The 15,755-nt window shown below is 41.1% G+C and overlaps 1 protein-coding gene across 5 annotated transcripts in view; it reads right to left on the minus strand.

The window, feature by feature from the left end:
* Positions 1 to 1,528: 1,528 nt before the first annotated feature.
* The window catches only part of DDAH1 (dimethylarginine dimethylaminohydrolase 1), a 125,436-nt gene continuing 111,209 nt past the window's right edge, over positions 1,529 to 15,755 (minus strand). For all 5 annotated transcript variants that reach the window (XM_044749465.2, XM_044749466.2, XM_070486750.1 and 2 more), the window contains exons 5-6: positions 7,019 to 7,162; positions 1,529 to 4,817 (exon numbers count right to left, since the gene is read on the minus strand). In XM_044749465.2, coding sequence (XP_044605400.1) covers positions 4,701 to 4,817; positions 7,019 to 7,162 — 261 coding nt within the window. In that variant the 3' untranslated portion in view covers positions 1,529 to 4,700. The remainder of the gene's footprint in view (positions 4,818 to 7,018; positions 7,163 to 15,755) is intronic.

Raw genomic sequence — 15,755 nt, forward strand, 5'->3', positions numbered from 1 at the left:
TTCCCATTTCCAGAATCTGCAGCTTGTCACGAGAGGGGATTTTCCTCATTCTTTCCTTCCTCCATTCTTCTGGAACGCTGTGAGGAAAATCAGTCAGGGGACCCTTGCCAATTCTTCCTTTAATAAGTGTCTCCCCCTCCTCTGTGTGGGGCCTTCTGGCACTTATGTGGAGGGGTTCCATCTGCTATGGGGGCCCAGAACAGGTTTGCAGGGCTGACTGTTGGCATTTTGTAGCTTCATCACCCATATCCATGCCAGTCTAAACAATGGAGAACTAACCAATGCACCATCAACTGAGGCAGTGTGATTAAATCAATGACCTCTCCCAAGAATTTTAGTACTGGTCTGTGCTTCTGGTGAGCATTTGCATATACCATTCAGTTACAATAAGAAGATACCAGATTGGACTAACTCTGGGTGTGTGTAAAACCTTATAAGCAGCATATTTTCAACAGCTTGAAGGCCCCAGCAATGTGGGCATACCAAACATCTGTGATATAAACACTCTAGATAAACTAGAAAGAGCCACTTCGACAACGGTGTCATGGAATATTCAGAGCTATTAACACTGATGATGTAAGTCTATACCTACTGACATGGAGAGATGCTCACAATATATTGCTACGTGAAGGAAGCAGGCTACAGAACAGCAGGATTATGCAAAATTATTCCATATTTGCACCTATTCATAGATATGTGGATATTCTCTCAGATGTTAATAGTGGCTATCTCTAGGTGATGAAATTTGGGTCAATTTTTTTTTTTACTTTTGTGTTTATAGATTCTTTTGTATTGTGTGAATTTTATTTTTACAGTGAGCAGTTATTTTTACAACTTAAAAAAGAAGCCAATAAAGCTACTTTCAGTTAAAAAAAAATTGTTGGAAATAAAAACCCTCATTAAAAAGACTTTCAAGTTTCCTAAAAGACACTTACTGTAAAACAAGCAAAAACCAAAACCAAACTCTTGCATGAAGGAAGAAAAAGATTGATCAGCTGCCTCCATAACCGAGCCATATAATGTGCTGACCAGAGTTATGAGTTAAGGGAAGAAGGGAAGCCTTTTTTTTTCCCCCTGAGGAAGATTCACCCTGAGATAACATCCGTGCTAATCTTTCTCTATTTATTTGTATGTGGGACACCTCCACAGTGTGGTTGGTGTGTGGAGTAGGTCTGTGCCCGTGAACCTGTGAAGCTAGGCTGCTGAAGTGGATTTCATGGAACTTTAACCACTCGGCCATGGGGCTGGGCCCAAGGGAAGCCTTTTGAAGGAGGAGCATATGTGAAATCAAGATCTCCTGACCTAGCATGGAGAGTATGCATCCTTTCTAAGTACCTGAAGCATGAAGTACCACTGCAAATATTATTTGAATTCAAGCTTTATGATGGTAGCCAATTTACAGGTACAGTATTTCTAATTCCATAGCTCATAGTACAAGAGAGAAAACTTCCCATCTCTGATAGCAAGGAAACGGCGACTTCATTCACCTCAGCAGTTTCTATTGCAAAAAAGAGACATACGCTGTTGATCACAGTACAACTCACACTTTATTCCATCATGATTGGTACACTTGTAGGATCAGGACAGCAAGAGACTAAAATCAGTGCAGGACTTCTCTGGACTAAAGGGCCGTGAAAGGCATTACTGGTTTTGGCACACAGAGTGGATAACCATACATCGGCTGGAAGAAGATGGTCAGTAAAATAAAATGCACGAATCTAACACCATGTGGAAATCATGTCTGAGGTCTGTAGAATGTTAAAGAGTAAATAATGACAAAGTCTAACATGCAACTCTATATAAGTCACATTATTCATCTATGGACCATCTTCCTGCCTTAGAGATGAAGAGATGGTCTTAGTAATCTGTTCACAGTAGCTTAAAAGAGCAATCAATACACATTAGAGGGCTCTGCCTGCTGATTTCTATAGCAATCCATCATATTTGGAGAAATAATGCTAAATAATGTACTTTCTCTATATTATCTTTATTAAATTGAGTGTTACTGGCCAAGTAATTCTGACTCAACTTTTACTTACTTAAATAGAAATTATAATATGTTTATAATGTTGAAAAGCAGTTTCCGTTAGTGTATCTACCCTTACACATCACAATAGACAAGAGGGTTATCTTTCCTCTTCAAAGATAATGTTATGCTGATGAGAACATCAAAGAAGTAATATTTTAGATCTTCACATCATCCTATCACATACGGAGTCCAAAGAAGCCAGTCTAGCAGCTGACGCAGCAGTGCAGAATAAGATTCTGTGGAAGAGGCACACAGACTCTAAGTGATTTCTTGAGACAAAGGCAAAAGGGAAAGAAGTAAAGAAAAGTGAAAAACAGGCTTCTGTAGAACAAATTGTTCCCCAAAAAATCTATTCATTTGCAATTGACTAAACCCACTAGAGGAAAGTTCTTTAATGTGGAAGGATAGAAGAAAAGATACTGGAAATTTTGTCAGTTAACTTTAATATTAGGCCTAAACTGGTGGATTGGGGTAGTTTTCCCATGGTTGTTTTTGAGATGAACTCTCACAAGGAGACTTTCTGCTTTTGCCAGCACAGGGCCAGATTTAACCTAAAAGGGCAACCATCACTGCAGGGGACAATTTTTCTTTATTAACTTGGCATGTGGGTAACATTCATTCTCTCTGGTAAAAATATATTATTCACCCACAATGAGACAGTTGGAAATATGACAGTGGTCAAGATATGATTCATTCATAGGATGCATATAATTAGACATTTGCATGTGAAATGAATTTTATTTTATTATATTTTGAGGAAGATCAGCCCTGAGCTAACATCTGCCACCAATCCTCCCCTTTTTGCTGAGGAAGACTGACCCTCAGCTAACATCCGTGCCCATCTTCCTCTACTTTATATGTGGGAGACCTGCCACAGCATGGCTTGATGAGCGGTGCCATGTCTGCACCCGGGATCCGAACCGGCAGACCCTGGGCCACCAAAGTGGAACGTGTGAACTTAACTGCTGTGCCACTGGGCCAGCTCCACAAATTTTAAAGTTAAGCAAAAAGGAAGAGAAGGAATTTCTTCAAAGTCTGGCATAAAACCATCAAATAAATGAAAAAGGCAGATAGTGGTTAAGGATGTCTTGGCTTTCTCAGACGTTTATCATTTCCATTTGCTAAGGGGGAGATGAAATTAATGAAAATCATTCTCTCTTGGTCACCAAACATAAGAAATGTTTGACAACAAACACACAGGTGAGCGGAGCAAAGCTTGAAGTAGTATTTCTTAATCTCCCTGATTCTTAATCTTAAACAAGCCACAGGCAATACAGGAAAGGTAGAGATGACCAGGAAGTTTGATAACATGCCTGGATCAGTCACCATTCCTTCGAAAGTACCATTTCCCTGGCTTGCTTTAAAAGGCTGATTCTTTCAGGTTTAAGTAGAAGACAATGATCTCTCCCATCCCTGCGGGATTGTTCTTTGCAAGTTTAAGGTCGTGTAATTTGAAGGCTAAAGAGGAAAGAAGTCTTAATTGAATTCCACAGTAAATATTCATGGATATTTGAAAGCAGAACTGTTCATTATCTGCGGTTGGTTTCAAGCACCAAGCTGATCACTTCCTGAACATGCTCCATCTGGCTTGCACTAGACCATCAATAAACATTTTTAGATGTGATGTCTATTTTGAAAGAAATAACTTTGCTAGACCAGGATAACTGCAGGGAATAGAAGGCTGGAAATAGGGTGAGTCATGATGGGGGAAAACAGAAAGGAGCTGAAGGAAAAAATAAGACTATTCCCCAAGGTCTGGATATGGCTAGTAATGAAGCAAAAATTCATGGAATGTGACTTAAAGACTTTCTAACATGTTGTACCCACGGGGTGTTTCCAAGCTTCTTGATCTACGATCCCCCGGCAAACATGTGAAGCCAAATTTACCTTCCTAGGTGTGGTGACCTACTTCTTCTGGAATTTAGATTTCTGGAACAAACCCCATCAGGATGTGCCTCTGTGTAGTTAATTCTCCCCCAAACAGCCGCTCTGATTTTGGTCACAGTTCAGTTCTGCTGGGGGGCCCATTTGCCCCTCTGGGGGAGAGTGGGGGTGGTGGCAAAAGATGTCAAGAGGGAGAGGAGACCAATGGCAGGCAGGGTGGACTTGCAGCAAGTTATCCAGAAGGCATTTCACCCTGCATTTTACCCAAGGCCAAGGTGACTGTGACAGCAATGGAAAAGGCAAAGGAAAGTAACTGGAAAGAAAGTCTCCAGAGTTCAGAAAGAAAAAAGAGGGAAAGGGGGGATCCATGGACCAGGGAATTTCACAGGAACCAAAGATGATTAATGATACAGAGAAAAAAAGACCCAGCTTATCTGACTGATCAAGAAGACATACTTCAGCATATATTGGCAACTAAATGATTTCACACTGATAGTACAAACACCAAAATGAGTGTTTCCTTACTATTATTAATCACATTTCAATAATTCATTAGCTCTATATTTTCTAAATTGCTTAATTCATTTAGCAAATCCACAGCTTGGGTACCACTGTGAGGGCAGGGAGGAGAGGGTACAGAACGAAGCAATTAAACTTAGAATTAAACTTCCGTAAACCAGAGTTAGTAGCACAGTGGCACAGCAGATTGTCAATGAGAACGAAAGGAGTGGGTACAGTTATCGGCCTGTGAGCGCAGTGCTGCCAGCTATGAGGGAGGGACTGCGACTCAGGAGTCTGCTTTCTTGTTAATTAAAATGGAGCAGCAGGTGAGCAGCCCGTCCACCTTTTCCATTTCAGAATGGCTCACGGGGATCAGCATATGGTCCTTCAGCTTTTCATAAACCTACGGCAGGAATCAAGGAAAGGTAGAGTAGAAGGATTATGTTTCTGCCTGTCTTACCCCCTCCTCCCCATCTGGTATAGAGAATTAATTTGGCTTGTGAATTTAGGCTTTTCACTCATTTAACCCCAAGAGATGCATGCAATTGAGACCACACACATGCCCACAGCCATACCCATAGAACTAGCAGCATTGGTTAACCACGAGCTCTATGCTTTAACCTCAAAGCCAAAGATGTGTCAGAAATGTGGTTGTTACTAGAGATGCCTTCACTCTGCCGTTGTCATTGCTAGATTAAGTGATACCCGAAAGTTGGTGGCCGTGTTTTCAGTCTGAATATTACTCTTTCTCCACACTTTAAAACCCTCTCAGCTATACTTATGTTTCTTTCCTTACCAATGCCGTTGGAAAAACTTGACAAAATAGAATTTAAGTGAAGTATTTCAGGTCAAACTGTTTTTAAATTACAGGTGTGAATTTTATAGCATCTTTTGACACTAATAGAAGGCATGTGTCAACACTTAACAGTCCACAGATTTTTCTCTGATGATCAAACAAAGCACATTTTTGGAAAACAAAATCACTTGAAAACATGGTGTCTAAAAACAATCTACCATGCTTCTTTAGGAAGCACTTTGTTCCTTAAAATTTGGTACAGTGGTTAATTAAGAGTGCTGGAGCTGGACAAAGTTGGGTTCCAAAAGCAGTTCTGTCAACTTACTATTTAAAGTGTGACTTTAGTCAAGTGACATCGCCCCCAGCCTCAGACTACTTTTCTGTGAGAGTGGAAGAATAACAGCGCCCCCACAGGGCTGTTGTGAAGTCAATAAGAGAATGCATGTAGCATGTTGAACTCAGTGCCTGGCACAGGGGAAGCCCTCAGTCAACATGGATGTTTTATAGTTATTGTTGACAGACACAGGGCTGAACGCAGAAGCAGTTAATGATCGTCTCGTTGTCAGATGACCAATGTGGCTGAAGAGGCATGAAGAATCCAGAGCTGTGTTTCTCCAAGTGAGTTCTATGACCCGGGTGTCTGTTGATGCTGCAGATTCTAGGGTGGGGGCCCAGGAACCTGTATTTTCAACAACTCTGATGCACGTTAAAGTATGAGGGCTGGTTAAGCCCCAGTCTGGGGTCAGGAGTTCTATATTTTCCTCAGGCTCACACTTTCAGCCATGGAAACAGAAATTATCTACATAGCCCCCACCCTTCTCCTTTTATCTGTCAAGAGGGAGACTGATTATGAAAGTAAGCCTGGTAATTATACAGCATTGCATTCTTAAAAGATGGCATAAAATATTTTCTAAAATTTTTAAAGCTTAAGATGTGAAACAATTAAGATCAGTTATTACTAAAGGCTCTTCAGTAATGCTTAGTATAAATATCTTGTTCCTCTGGCCAGAGATGAAGACGCCCAAATGCCTAAAAAAGATATGGACACTTGAAGGATCTGTGGATAAGAACTTCCTATCTGCTCGGTGGGATTAAATTGAAATTACTAAAGTACACAGATGAGACTACAGAGTGCCCCGAAAGACAAGAAAGGGGGTCTCAGACCAGGAAGAATTCCGTATCGAGGGGCAATGCCCTTGCTGGAACACAAAGGCAGAGACTCTTAGAGGCACCAGTTGGCTGATTCTAAGTGTACTGTACTTTTTCCTGCTCTATCCTTTTGATCCTTCACTACCTAGAATGTGCAGCCTAAAAGCCCTTCTTTTTGCAGCCCTGATAAGGGCACCCACCTCTTTGGGTCATTCACACTTCTCCGCCTTAAGAAACAAATGACCTACTGATGAAGGGAAGCTCTGATTTGTCAGAAAACAATGATACAGTTGACCATCTAATTGGAGGTCTCTATGCATAAAGAGTATGTGAGTGTGGGGCAGTACATTTGATCAGAGCTGGAGCAAGGACTTGCAAGATCCAAGGACTTCTTTTAAAAGCTCTGAACACCCGGCGTGATCATCTCCATTACTGTGCATGCATTAGTGACCAAGGACATGAAGGAGAAGAGTGAGTTAAACAAACTTTCCTTGTGCCCTAAACTATATTATCCTTTCTGCTTTCTGAATGATTTGATGTGTATAGAGGAAAGGAAGCCCCTGTTATTTGTCACACCATCATGAAAACCCCCCAGGCAGGAAGGCTGTCAGGGAGGCCAACCCAGCTGCAGTGGCCAGGAAGCTTGTTTTTTTTTTTACCTTTGCACTTTCCGGATACTCTTCCGGGGTTCGGTGTAGCAAGACATGGCCTTTGCTGGGGATATTTAGATATATACAGTTTGCAGCAATGTCATCAGGCACAGTGAGTTTGTCGTAGCGATGGTCACTCATCTGTTGCATGATCTATAAAGAGAAACAAAGCAGGCTTAAGCAGGTGTCTCCCCACACTTTCAAACAGAAGGAAGGCAGGGCGATGGCAGATAAGCTTGCAACTGATGCCTAAGAACATTCCTCCATGTTGAGGTTCCTGTCTATTACCTCTTCACTTAGAATCAGAAGAGGAGGGGCTGGCCCTGTAGCCAAGTGGTTAAGTTCGCGTGCTCCACTTTGGTGGCCCAGGGTTTTGCTGGTTCAGATCCTGGGCATGGACCAAGCACTGCTCAGCAAGCCATGCTGAGGCAGTGTCAGAGCACAACCAGAATATACGACTATGTACTAGGGGACTTTGGGGAGAAGAAGAAGCAGGAAAAAAAAAAAAGAATCAGAAAAGGAAAACCTGATTCATTGGAAGAACTGCAAGGGTTCTTGTTGTTCTTTGAAAAGTATGTGTTTATCTCTAATTTTAAAAAGGTTTTAAAACTGTCTATAATTTTTCTAATTTTTGTTCATAAGACCTATGAGTAAGACACAAAATGGCCACATATACAAAAGGCCCAGTTGGGGTTTTGATGATATTCTTGGCCAAGTAAGCAGGGCTGCCCTGGTCTATAGGAAAAAAGGATCAAAGCAGTCATCAGAGTGGGCAATAATCTGACTTCGTTATAAATACACACACACACACACCCTCTTGTAGGTACATTTAAAGTGAATTCACCTGTCTGTTGGCAAGTGATGCCCTTCATACAATAAGCATAAAAATCACGTGGGGAGAATGTGAAACTCACATTCCTAGGCCTCGCCCCTAGAGACTCTGGTCTGGCCGATTTGAAGTGAGGCAGAGAAATTTGCATTCTGAAGCTCTCCAAGTAATTCTGAGGCAGATGGTCTTTGGACCACACTTGGACAGAAGCCAATTTAGCAGGTCTATTCATCAAATGACAGGTTTATTAATGCCTTAGTATGAAATAACTTTAAAAATAACTGAAAAATGAACTCTGAACAAAATTTAAATTATTGATACCCGATCCTCTTCTCCTCAACAAATCAAGACAAAGACCCAAAAAATAATACCCTCCTCCACACACACACAACAAAAAATATCCAAATACCGAAAACAAAAACAAATATTATTTTGGGCTTAGTTACGTAAACTCTTTCTATTCTTTATCAATATCCACATGTTTTAAGGCATCCGCTGAAATGTCATGCCATGAAGGTCTAACGATCTTTTCCACAATCTGGTTTTAATCCACCTTTCCAGCCAGGTCCCCATTTATCCTTCAATATTTGTGTGGAAATATGTTTCATATTACTAGACCCCAGAGTTAGTAGATTTGCCACTCAGTCCTGGTGGCATTGGACAGTAAGGTTTATGGTACGAAAGAGGAGAAGAAACTGCATGCTTCTGGCAGAAAATTCATTCCCAAGAGAACATGAAGAGTGGCACATAGTAAGCCCCTCCTGACTAGTGAATCAGGTAAACCATTCACTTCTCCTAGTATGGAATATGTCAAGGGCTGAGAGAGGCCAGGAGTAACCTGACAATGGAATATCCTTCACATAGGAGGAAACATCAGACATGGGGAGGAGCTTAAATACTATATCAAAGGCTGAGAGACACAAAGATGAGCAAGACATAGATGTAGTTTTTGAAGAGATCACAGTCTAATGTTGGAGACTGTCAGACAGATAATTACATTAGAATAAGTACAAGCAGGGCGCCGTGCTAAACATTTTACATTTATTACATAATCTCAAAATTCCCATTTTATAGATGAAGAAACTGGACTGAGAGAGGTGAAATAACTTGCCCAAGGCCACACAGGTGGATTCAAGCCCAGATCTGCTCAACTTGAAACCTTGATTAATCATCTCACTCTGCTTTCCTTCCTGACCTCTATAGCTGCAGATCTCTGCTACACACTACCATAACATCTACTTTGCTGCACACAGTTGGTACTTATTATTCATTCTCCTGTGGTACCATTAATTCTCTTTTCATATGAAATCCTATTATGACACGGTTACAGTTTGGTGTAGCTACAGGACTTGACTGGACATCTTTCCTGCACTTTTTAATTTAAACTGCTCCCTGAAGTGACAGGCCCAGAGAGTGAACCACCTGCAGGGTAGGTTCTTTAGAGCCCTGATTGAGAAACCTTAGATCTACTCAAACATGTGGGCAATTAAGAAGTTAAAGACACTCCTAAAGACAACTATTTTAAGCAAATTGACAACTTAGCCCTCTTTATAAAATGGATATGTCCAGAAATAATATGAAGAGGCATATTTAAGAGAAAAAAAATGCAGACCCAAGTCACTCTCCTATTATGAATTTCTATTTAATATGCCTTATGCACACTTTCTTTTTGGTTGCTTTCAAAACACGATAATAGGAGCCGGCCCCGTGGCCAAGTGGTTGGGTTCACGTGCCTTGCTTCAGTGGCCCAGGGTTTCAGCAGTTCGGATCCTGGGCGGACACCTAGCACTGCTCATCAAGCCATGCTGTGGCAGCATCCCACACACCACAACTAGAAGGATCCGCAACTAAAATATACAACTATGTACCAGGGAGCTTTGGGGAGAAGAAGGAAAAATAAAATCTTTAAAAAAAACCCAATAAAAACAAACACAGTCATAATAGCTTCTGTTTATTATTGTGTGGACAGGGCACATTAAGACCATCCACTCTGGAGTAAGACCTGAGTTTGAGTCTCAGTTCTAACCTTAATGAGCTATGTAAATTTAAATATCTTGGTCCATCACATTTAGGCTAGTTGCTCCCACTATTCATAGCACCAGATAACTGCCAGTTGGTTTTCCAGTTTAATTCATGAATTCACAGATAATTCATGAACTCTTTATCCATAGATAAAGAAATCACCTATGGCTCTCAGTAGATCAGCTGAAAGAGAAAGAAGCATGGCAATTCCACATCTCACAGGCCTGACTGTACCTTCAATGGAACAGCCTGGGCAAATTCCCCACATCTCAGCCTGACTCATGCATGTCCGGTGGTGACTATGAAGCAGAAACACGGAATGTTGTACATTCCAGAGGAAGTGTTATGAAGGATTGTTATCAGCGCTGACTTCTTGTTTATCAGTGAGGAACAGAATAAAATCTTCAAGGTTGTGCTTACCTCCGTTACCGTGGAGTAACGGAGACCGTCTATTTCCTTTCCCAGTGTGCTTTATTTACTTGGGCTCCAGCTCTCTCCATGGTCCCTCCCATCCCCCACCTGCACGTCCTTGAATGAACACTCCTCTCCACCCCTGTTGGTTCCTATGTGTTTGATTTGTTGTTCTTCAGTTAATGGAATTTATATGAAATTCTAAGTGCTGTTTTTCCTCACTGTAATGTTTCTCTCTTTTCCGGGCCTTATATTTATAATTTATAGCTTCTGGTGGGAGCATTCCTAAAATTACTGACAGAAGGGCCAGTGTCCAACCTAGCATTATTTGAGGATAGTTTCATCTTTTCATTACTGTGGTGAAAGGAATTATCCATAGTGGGGAAATAATTTAACACTGGGAATATATAAAGTAATTCACTGATAAATTCTACTGAGAGTTACTCTTAAAATAAATGTCTTAACAAAACCACTAAAGTCACTTAGGAGAAGCTTTTCAATTAATTTATCAAGGCCCCATGGTTATCATTTTAAGACAGGTTAAAAAATGTGCCAAAAGAAATGACTTTTAATAATAGAACAGGCTCCATTTGGAGCAGTGAGTGGTTCTGCTTAACTGTGGGAAGGAAAAAATACAAAAGCTATGTCAGGTGTAGTCTTTCGAAATGAAAAGGATTTAGGAAGTGGTAACTGTAGATAAACAAAAAATGCATTTTTTCTTTCCATGAAAAAGCTAACAGGTGCTTATTCTAAACACAAAGAGTCTCTGTCTTTCGGGACAAAGAACAGGGTTCTTTTCTCCTGTCAGAGTGATCATTTCCCTTTCTCTTATATGTTGTTGTTGTCTGAATAAGACAGCTTGCCATTTATTTATAGCTGTTTCAGGAGACACATGTATATACACAACCCAGGGCGCTCGCCATTCAGAGGGGAACACACAGGAAAAGATTCAGGAGACTGTGTCTCTCTCTGACATCTTTCCCTTGTTGTGTTGGAACCGGCACTGTGGGTCCTCACACAGCCCGCCCAGCAGGGCATCACCTCAGCTCCAGCTTCAGAGGACCAGGACAGAGCCACCACATGGCAGAGGAACAGGTTTTGTTTCCCCTTTGTGGACGCACAGAAGCCTTTGTTAAAAGATGAGCATCATTTCAAATATCTCAAGAACGTGGTTGTTGGGCCGTTTAGTCCCATGTTCCAACATTTTTTTCTAAAAAAGGATGGAGGAGGTGTATTGCTCCAGAGCTCTGTGTAAAGTGCTCTTTTAACCCCAGGGGCTGTACTTCCTGCTTCTCACCGTGCCCCAAGCGAGAAGATAAAGAAGGCACCTGACCCTCAACAGCCACTACACAGGCCTGAGAGGCCCCAGAATGGATGATGCACACGACTTCTCCTGGCCTTTAGGGGAAGATCTGAGAAGTCAAACTGCTGCTCTCAATGCCTTTTCTGACTCGTCATTTCCCAAAAGAGTTATTCCACTTTATGGAAAATAGAGTAATTATTATTGAGACTGGATACAGTTGGTGGTCCATTCAATTCAACAGTCCTTTATGGAGCGCTCCCTTTGGGCCAGGCACAATGGTGGTGGGAGGTGGGAAAAGGAAAGAGATGTAAAGGTAACTTGTCAAAGGCTCTGCCTTGAGGATAGGATAATCTATAATTTAAGGCAGGACAAGCAGATGAAGGGTATGCTAGCAGTAAAAACGAACTCAACCTCGCTCCTATCACAGGGAGCTCCTTAGTGAAGAAGGCACTCCAGAGAGAGGAAACGGCTCTGAGAATCATCTTGGCCACGATACTGTGGTCTGTTACACAGCTGCTGGTTTGGAGGAACCCGCCTTTCTCCCCAGAGTGGAGCTGTCACAAAACAGAGTGGGAAATGTCTGGCTTTCAGCCTGAGAGAATTTGCATGGCTAGTTGCATTAACAACCAGGCATTTCCGGCAGTTTCCAACAGTTCTGGGAATTTTCTCATCCAAAGGACTGGAAGGCAGCTCCCACTTGTTACTCATGGTTCCTTTGAATTACATAAATTATTAAAAAGAAAAAAATTCCTGGGTTAGGTTGTTTCACAGAACAATTTAGGACTTACTGGTCAAATATTGAAGTGACGGTGTATAGAAACGAAAGATATTTAGAGATGTTTAGGAAATATTCAGAGTACCTTTTTGGCTCCCTCAAAATTGATCTTCCTATGAAATGTACCCATCTCAACATATAAAAACTAAGCCGATATTAAAAGCAACTGATTATCAATTCTATTGATATATACAATATATGATGCTCAAGCATACTTATCGCTATTGGATATCTAAAATCATTCATTTATTTATCCATCCATCAAGAGTTTATTGAGAGTCTGACAATATACCGGGCATCAAGCCACCGCAGTCCTTTTAAGACTGAGCCAACATAGCCATGCCTAACACTCTAGAATTTATAACATGTTTTCATTTTTTATAGTCTTTCCAAGAATCAGCTCAAAATGAACAGGACCTGAGAAAGGTCATCTTTTAAACATCTCCTCTGAATTGATGGGCTGCACAGATCCTAAGAATGAGGTTACACGGCTCTTTTTAGTCAAATCTGGGTAAACCTTCAATGCCAAATATTCCCTTTGAACTAGCTACCATTTCCTCCACAAATTTTCTCTCATACTTGGTGCTGCTGATTTTGCACAGGTCAAAGGGCCCACGTGAACATGAGGAGGGAAGACTCCTTCTCTTATGCAAACTCCAAGCACAAGTCACATGAACCATTTCTGGAGGGGACCCTCAAAAACAACGGTTTCTGTGGAAGGCTGGGAAAACCTCCCGCACTCTTAGAGGACTCCTCTGAGCTCTGTGGAGGGCTGGGGAGCAGGGCATGCACAGGAGGCAGGAGGGGTGCTTCTCTGGGTGAGTCACAGTCCTGACTATGTTTTTGATTTCAGGGGTGGAGAGGAAAGAAATTCAGACCAAAGCAGCCCTTCCAGAATGTAAGACCTGGGCTCCTACTCTCCCTTCTTACCCCTGCCCATGCATTCTCTAGTTTTATTTTTCCCTAGCTTTATTCTTCTATCTTGTATGTAAGTACATTGGACAGCTGCCTACTCGGCTATGGAGGCCAAGCACTGGCTATGCTTCCCCAGATACCTGCACCCTAAATCTCACCATCAAAAATTAACTCCCTCGGGTATTGGGGGCTTGGAGATCTTTTAGGTTCCCTTGGGTCATTCAAAAGCAAGAAACAACTGGAGCATTTATTGAGCTATCTTCTATTTATTGATGGTTCATCTATTCTTCAATCGTTTCTCACAATAATCTATTTTTACAGATGAGAAAGCCAAGGTTCAGAGAAACTCAGAAATTTGTTCAAGGTCATACATTAACACAGTAAATCCAGGATTCAGGTCCAGGCACACTAGCCTCTAAATGCCCACCTTTTTCCTGTCACACTAAACTATACCTTGCCAATATCCCTTGAAAGACCAGACTCAGAGCTCACCAACTGGCAGCCTGTGGGCTAATTTTTCCTGTAGATACAATTTATTTGACATGTATATATTTTTAAAAGTTTGCACTTAAATGCATTTTAGACAGAGAGAGTCTGGCCCCTTGAAGCCATACGAGTTTGCTAATGGACTACCTGGGTTGGTTTCCTCAAACTAGTTATTATGTTCTTTAAGAAAACGAAAGAAGGGCAAAGCCTTTGGTAATGGAAAAAGACAGTGGGTGAAGAGGCTGTATTGCTTCTAGAACAGCAGAGAGGCAGGCTCCAGGGTGACAGACGAGAAATGACCAAACACGCACTTCGCAATGATGTCCAGGCCCAGCCTGTTCACTCTGACCCCACCACCGGTGGATTAAAGCTCATTCTCTGAACGAGCAAACAATTCCTTTGTTATCTCATCAGTAGGACATGAATTTATTTATTTATTTGCAATAATTGTGATTGCTTTGCTGTAAGTCATTCAAAATTCTGTGCCCAGTCTGCTTGACCATTTGTGAAAGCCTCGCCTGGGGGTTATGGAAGAGTCTGTGCCCACATAAGAGTGTTCTTTCATCATTACAATGACGAAGAAAATCATCATTGGGACCTCCAATTCTATCACTCTACATAAGTGTACTCAGGCTAGGCAGCTAGGAAAAAAGTCTTTAGCACAAGTTCAGTTCCCTGAGATCTTCCTGTCTAGGCAGTAGTGTGATGGTAAATGTGAGGGAAAATATATGCATAATATATCCATGTAAGTTTACTATAAATTTTACCAATATAAAGGATATGTAGCATATAATATATAAATAATACTAAAATGTTCAATACTCTTGACTGTAAATTTCATATTGCCCATCGACTCTCACAGAATGCTTCTGTTGATTTTTGCAGAGTTTGTGTATCTGAGACAAACCTATAGTTACAATCGACAAATCAGTGTGGTTCCAACATGGCTGTTGGTTGCTATTTTTGTTTACACTAATGAGAGAGACCAGTGAAACAAGGAAGACATATACTGGAACTTCACTTATTTGGCAATATCGTGAGCAATATCTTTGCTGAATTGCATAATAGCTTTTGAATACTGGAAGAATATTTCCTCATTTTTCCCTCGATATAATGGCCACACACAACACACTTTTAAGTTTAATCTGCATGATTAAAATTTTCTCTCTCACTTTCTTATGTCTAGATAATCAATAAAAGGATAAATAAAGCCCTGTTTTGTAGCATTTGCTGGTTCCTGTGGTATAAACATTCACACCATGGCCAGTTTCAAGTTACCGATGTGACATTACTGAATATGGAGTTGGGAAGGGATGGCAATGGCACGCTGTTATATAATATTACCATCACACACATACAACAGATGTAAATAACTTTAAGAGAACAACTGATGGTAAGATGTAGTAACATAATTAGGAAGTGACGAGTTTTAAATATTTATGACCTTTGTTTTTAATAACGTTTATTTCATTGTAAGTTTATGCAATGTGACTTTTAATAATGGGTATGTTCAACAACCAGCTGTCAAAATTCCTGAAAATTTAACTGGCCCGACTAAACTGGTAGGAGCTGGTTCCAGCAAACCCCTGCCCTACGCAGGAGATTTCACAGTCTTACAACACTTGGTTCCCAGATTTCAGGGTAAGTTGGCCTTTCATAGCAAGTTACTTTAAGTCGACCTCCACCCTCTTTGTTAATGCCATGGATAATTTTAGCTTTAAAATTTGGCTCATGTAACTTTTGCTTCCTCCATGGGCAGACAATATTTGGAGCTTAGCTCTCAATGAACTTACGAAATACACTGAAGCGATCATAAATACTCAGAAGAGAGGATGGCAAATTGGATGTGCTCAACAGGAGCCTAAATTCATTGACGTCCTCAAACATACAAGAGAAGATGATTAAGTTTCCCTTTTCACACTGACTGATTGGAAGTTTACAGTCTGATCGTCCCACAGACGTTGTCCTGTGGGTAAAAGGAAATGAGAACTCACGGTCTGCATTT

Source organism: Equus asinus, chromosome 16, assembly GCF_041296235.1.
Source record: "Equus asinus isolate D_3611 breed Donkey chromosome 16, EquAss-T2T_v2, whole genome shotgun sequence".
Classification (NCBI taxonomy): Eukaryota; Metazoa; Chordata; class Mammalia; order Perissodactyla; family Equidae; genus Equus; species Equus asinus.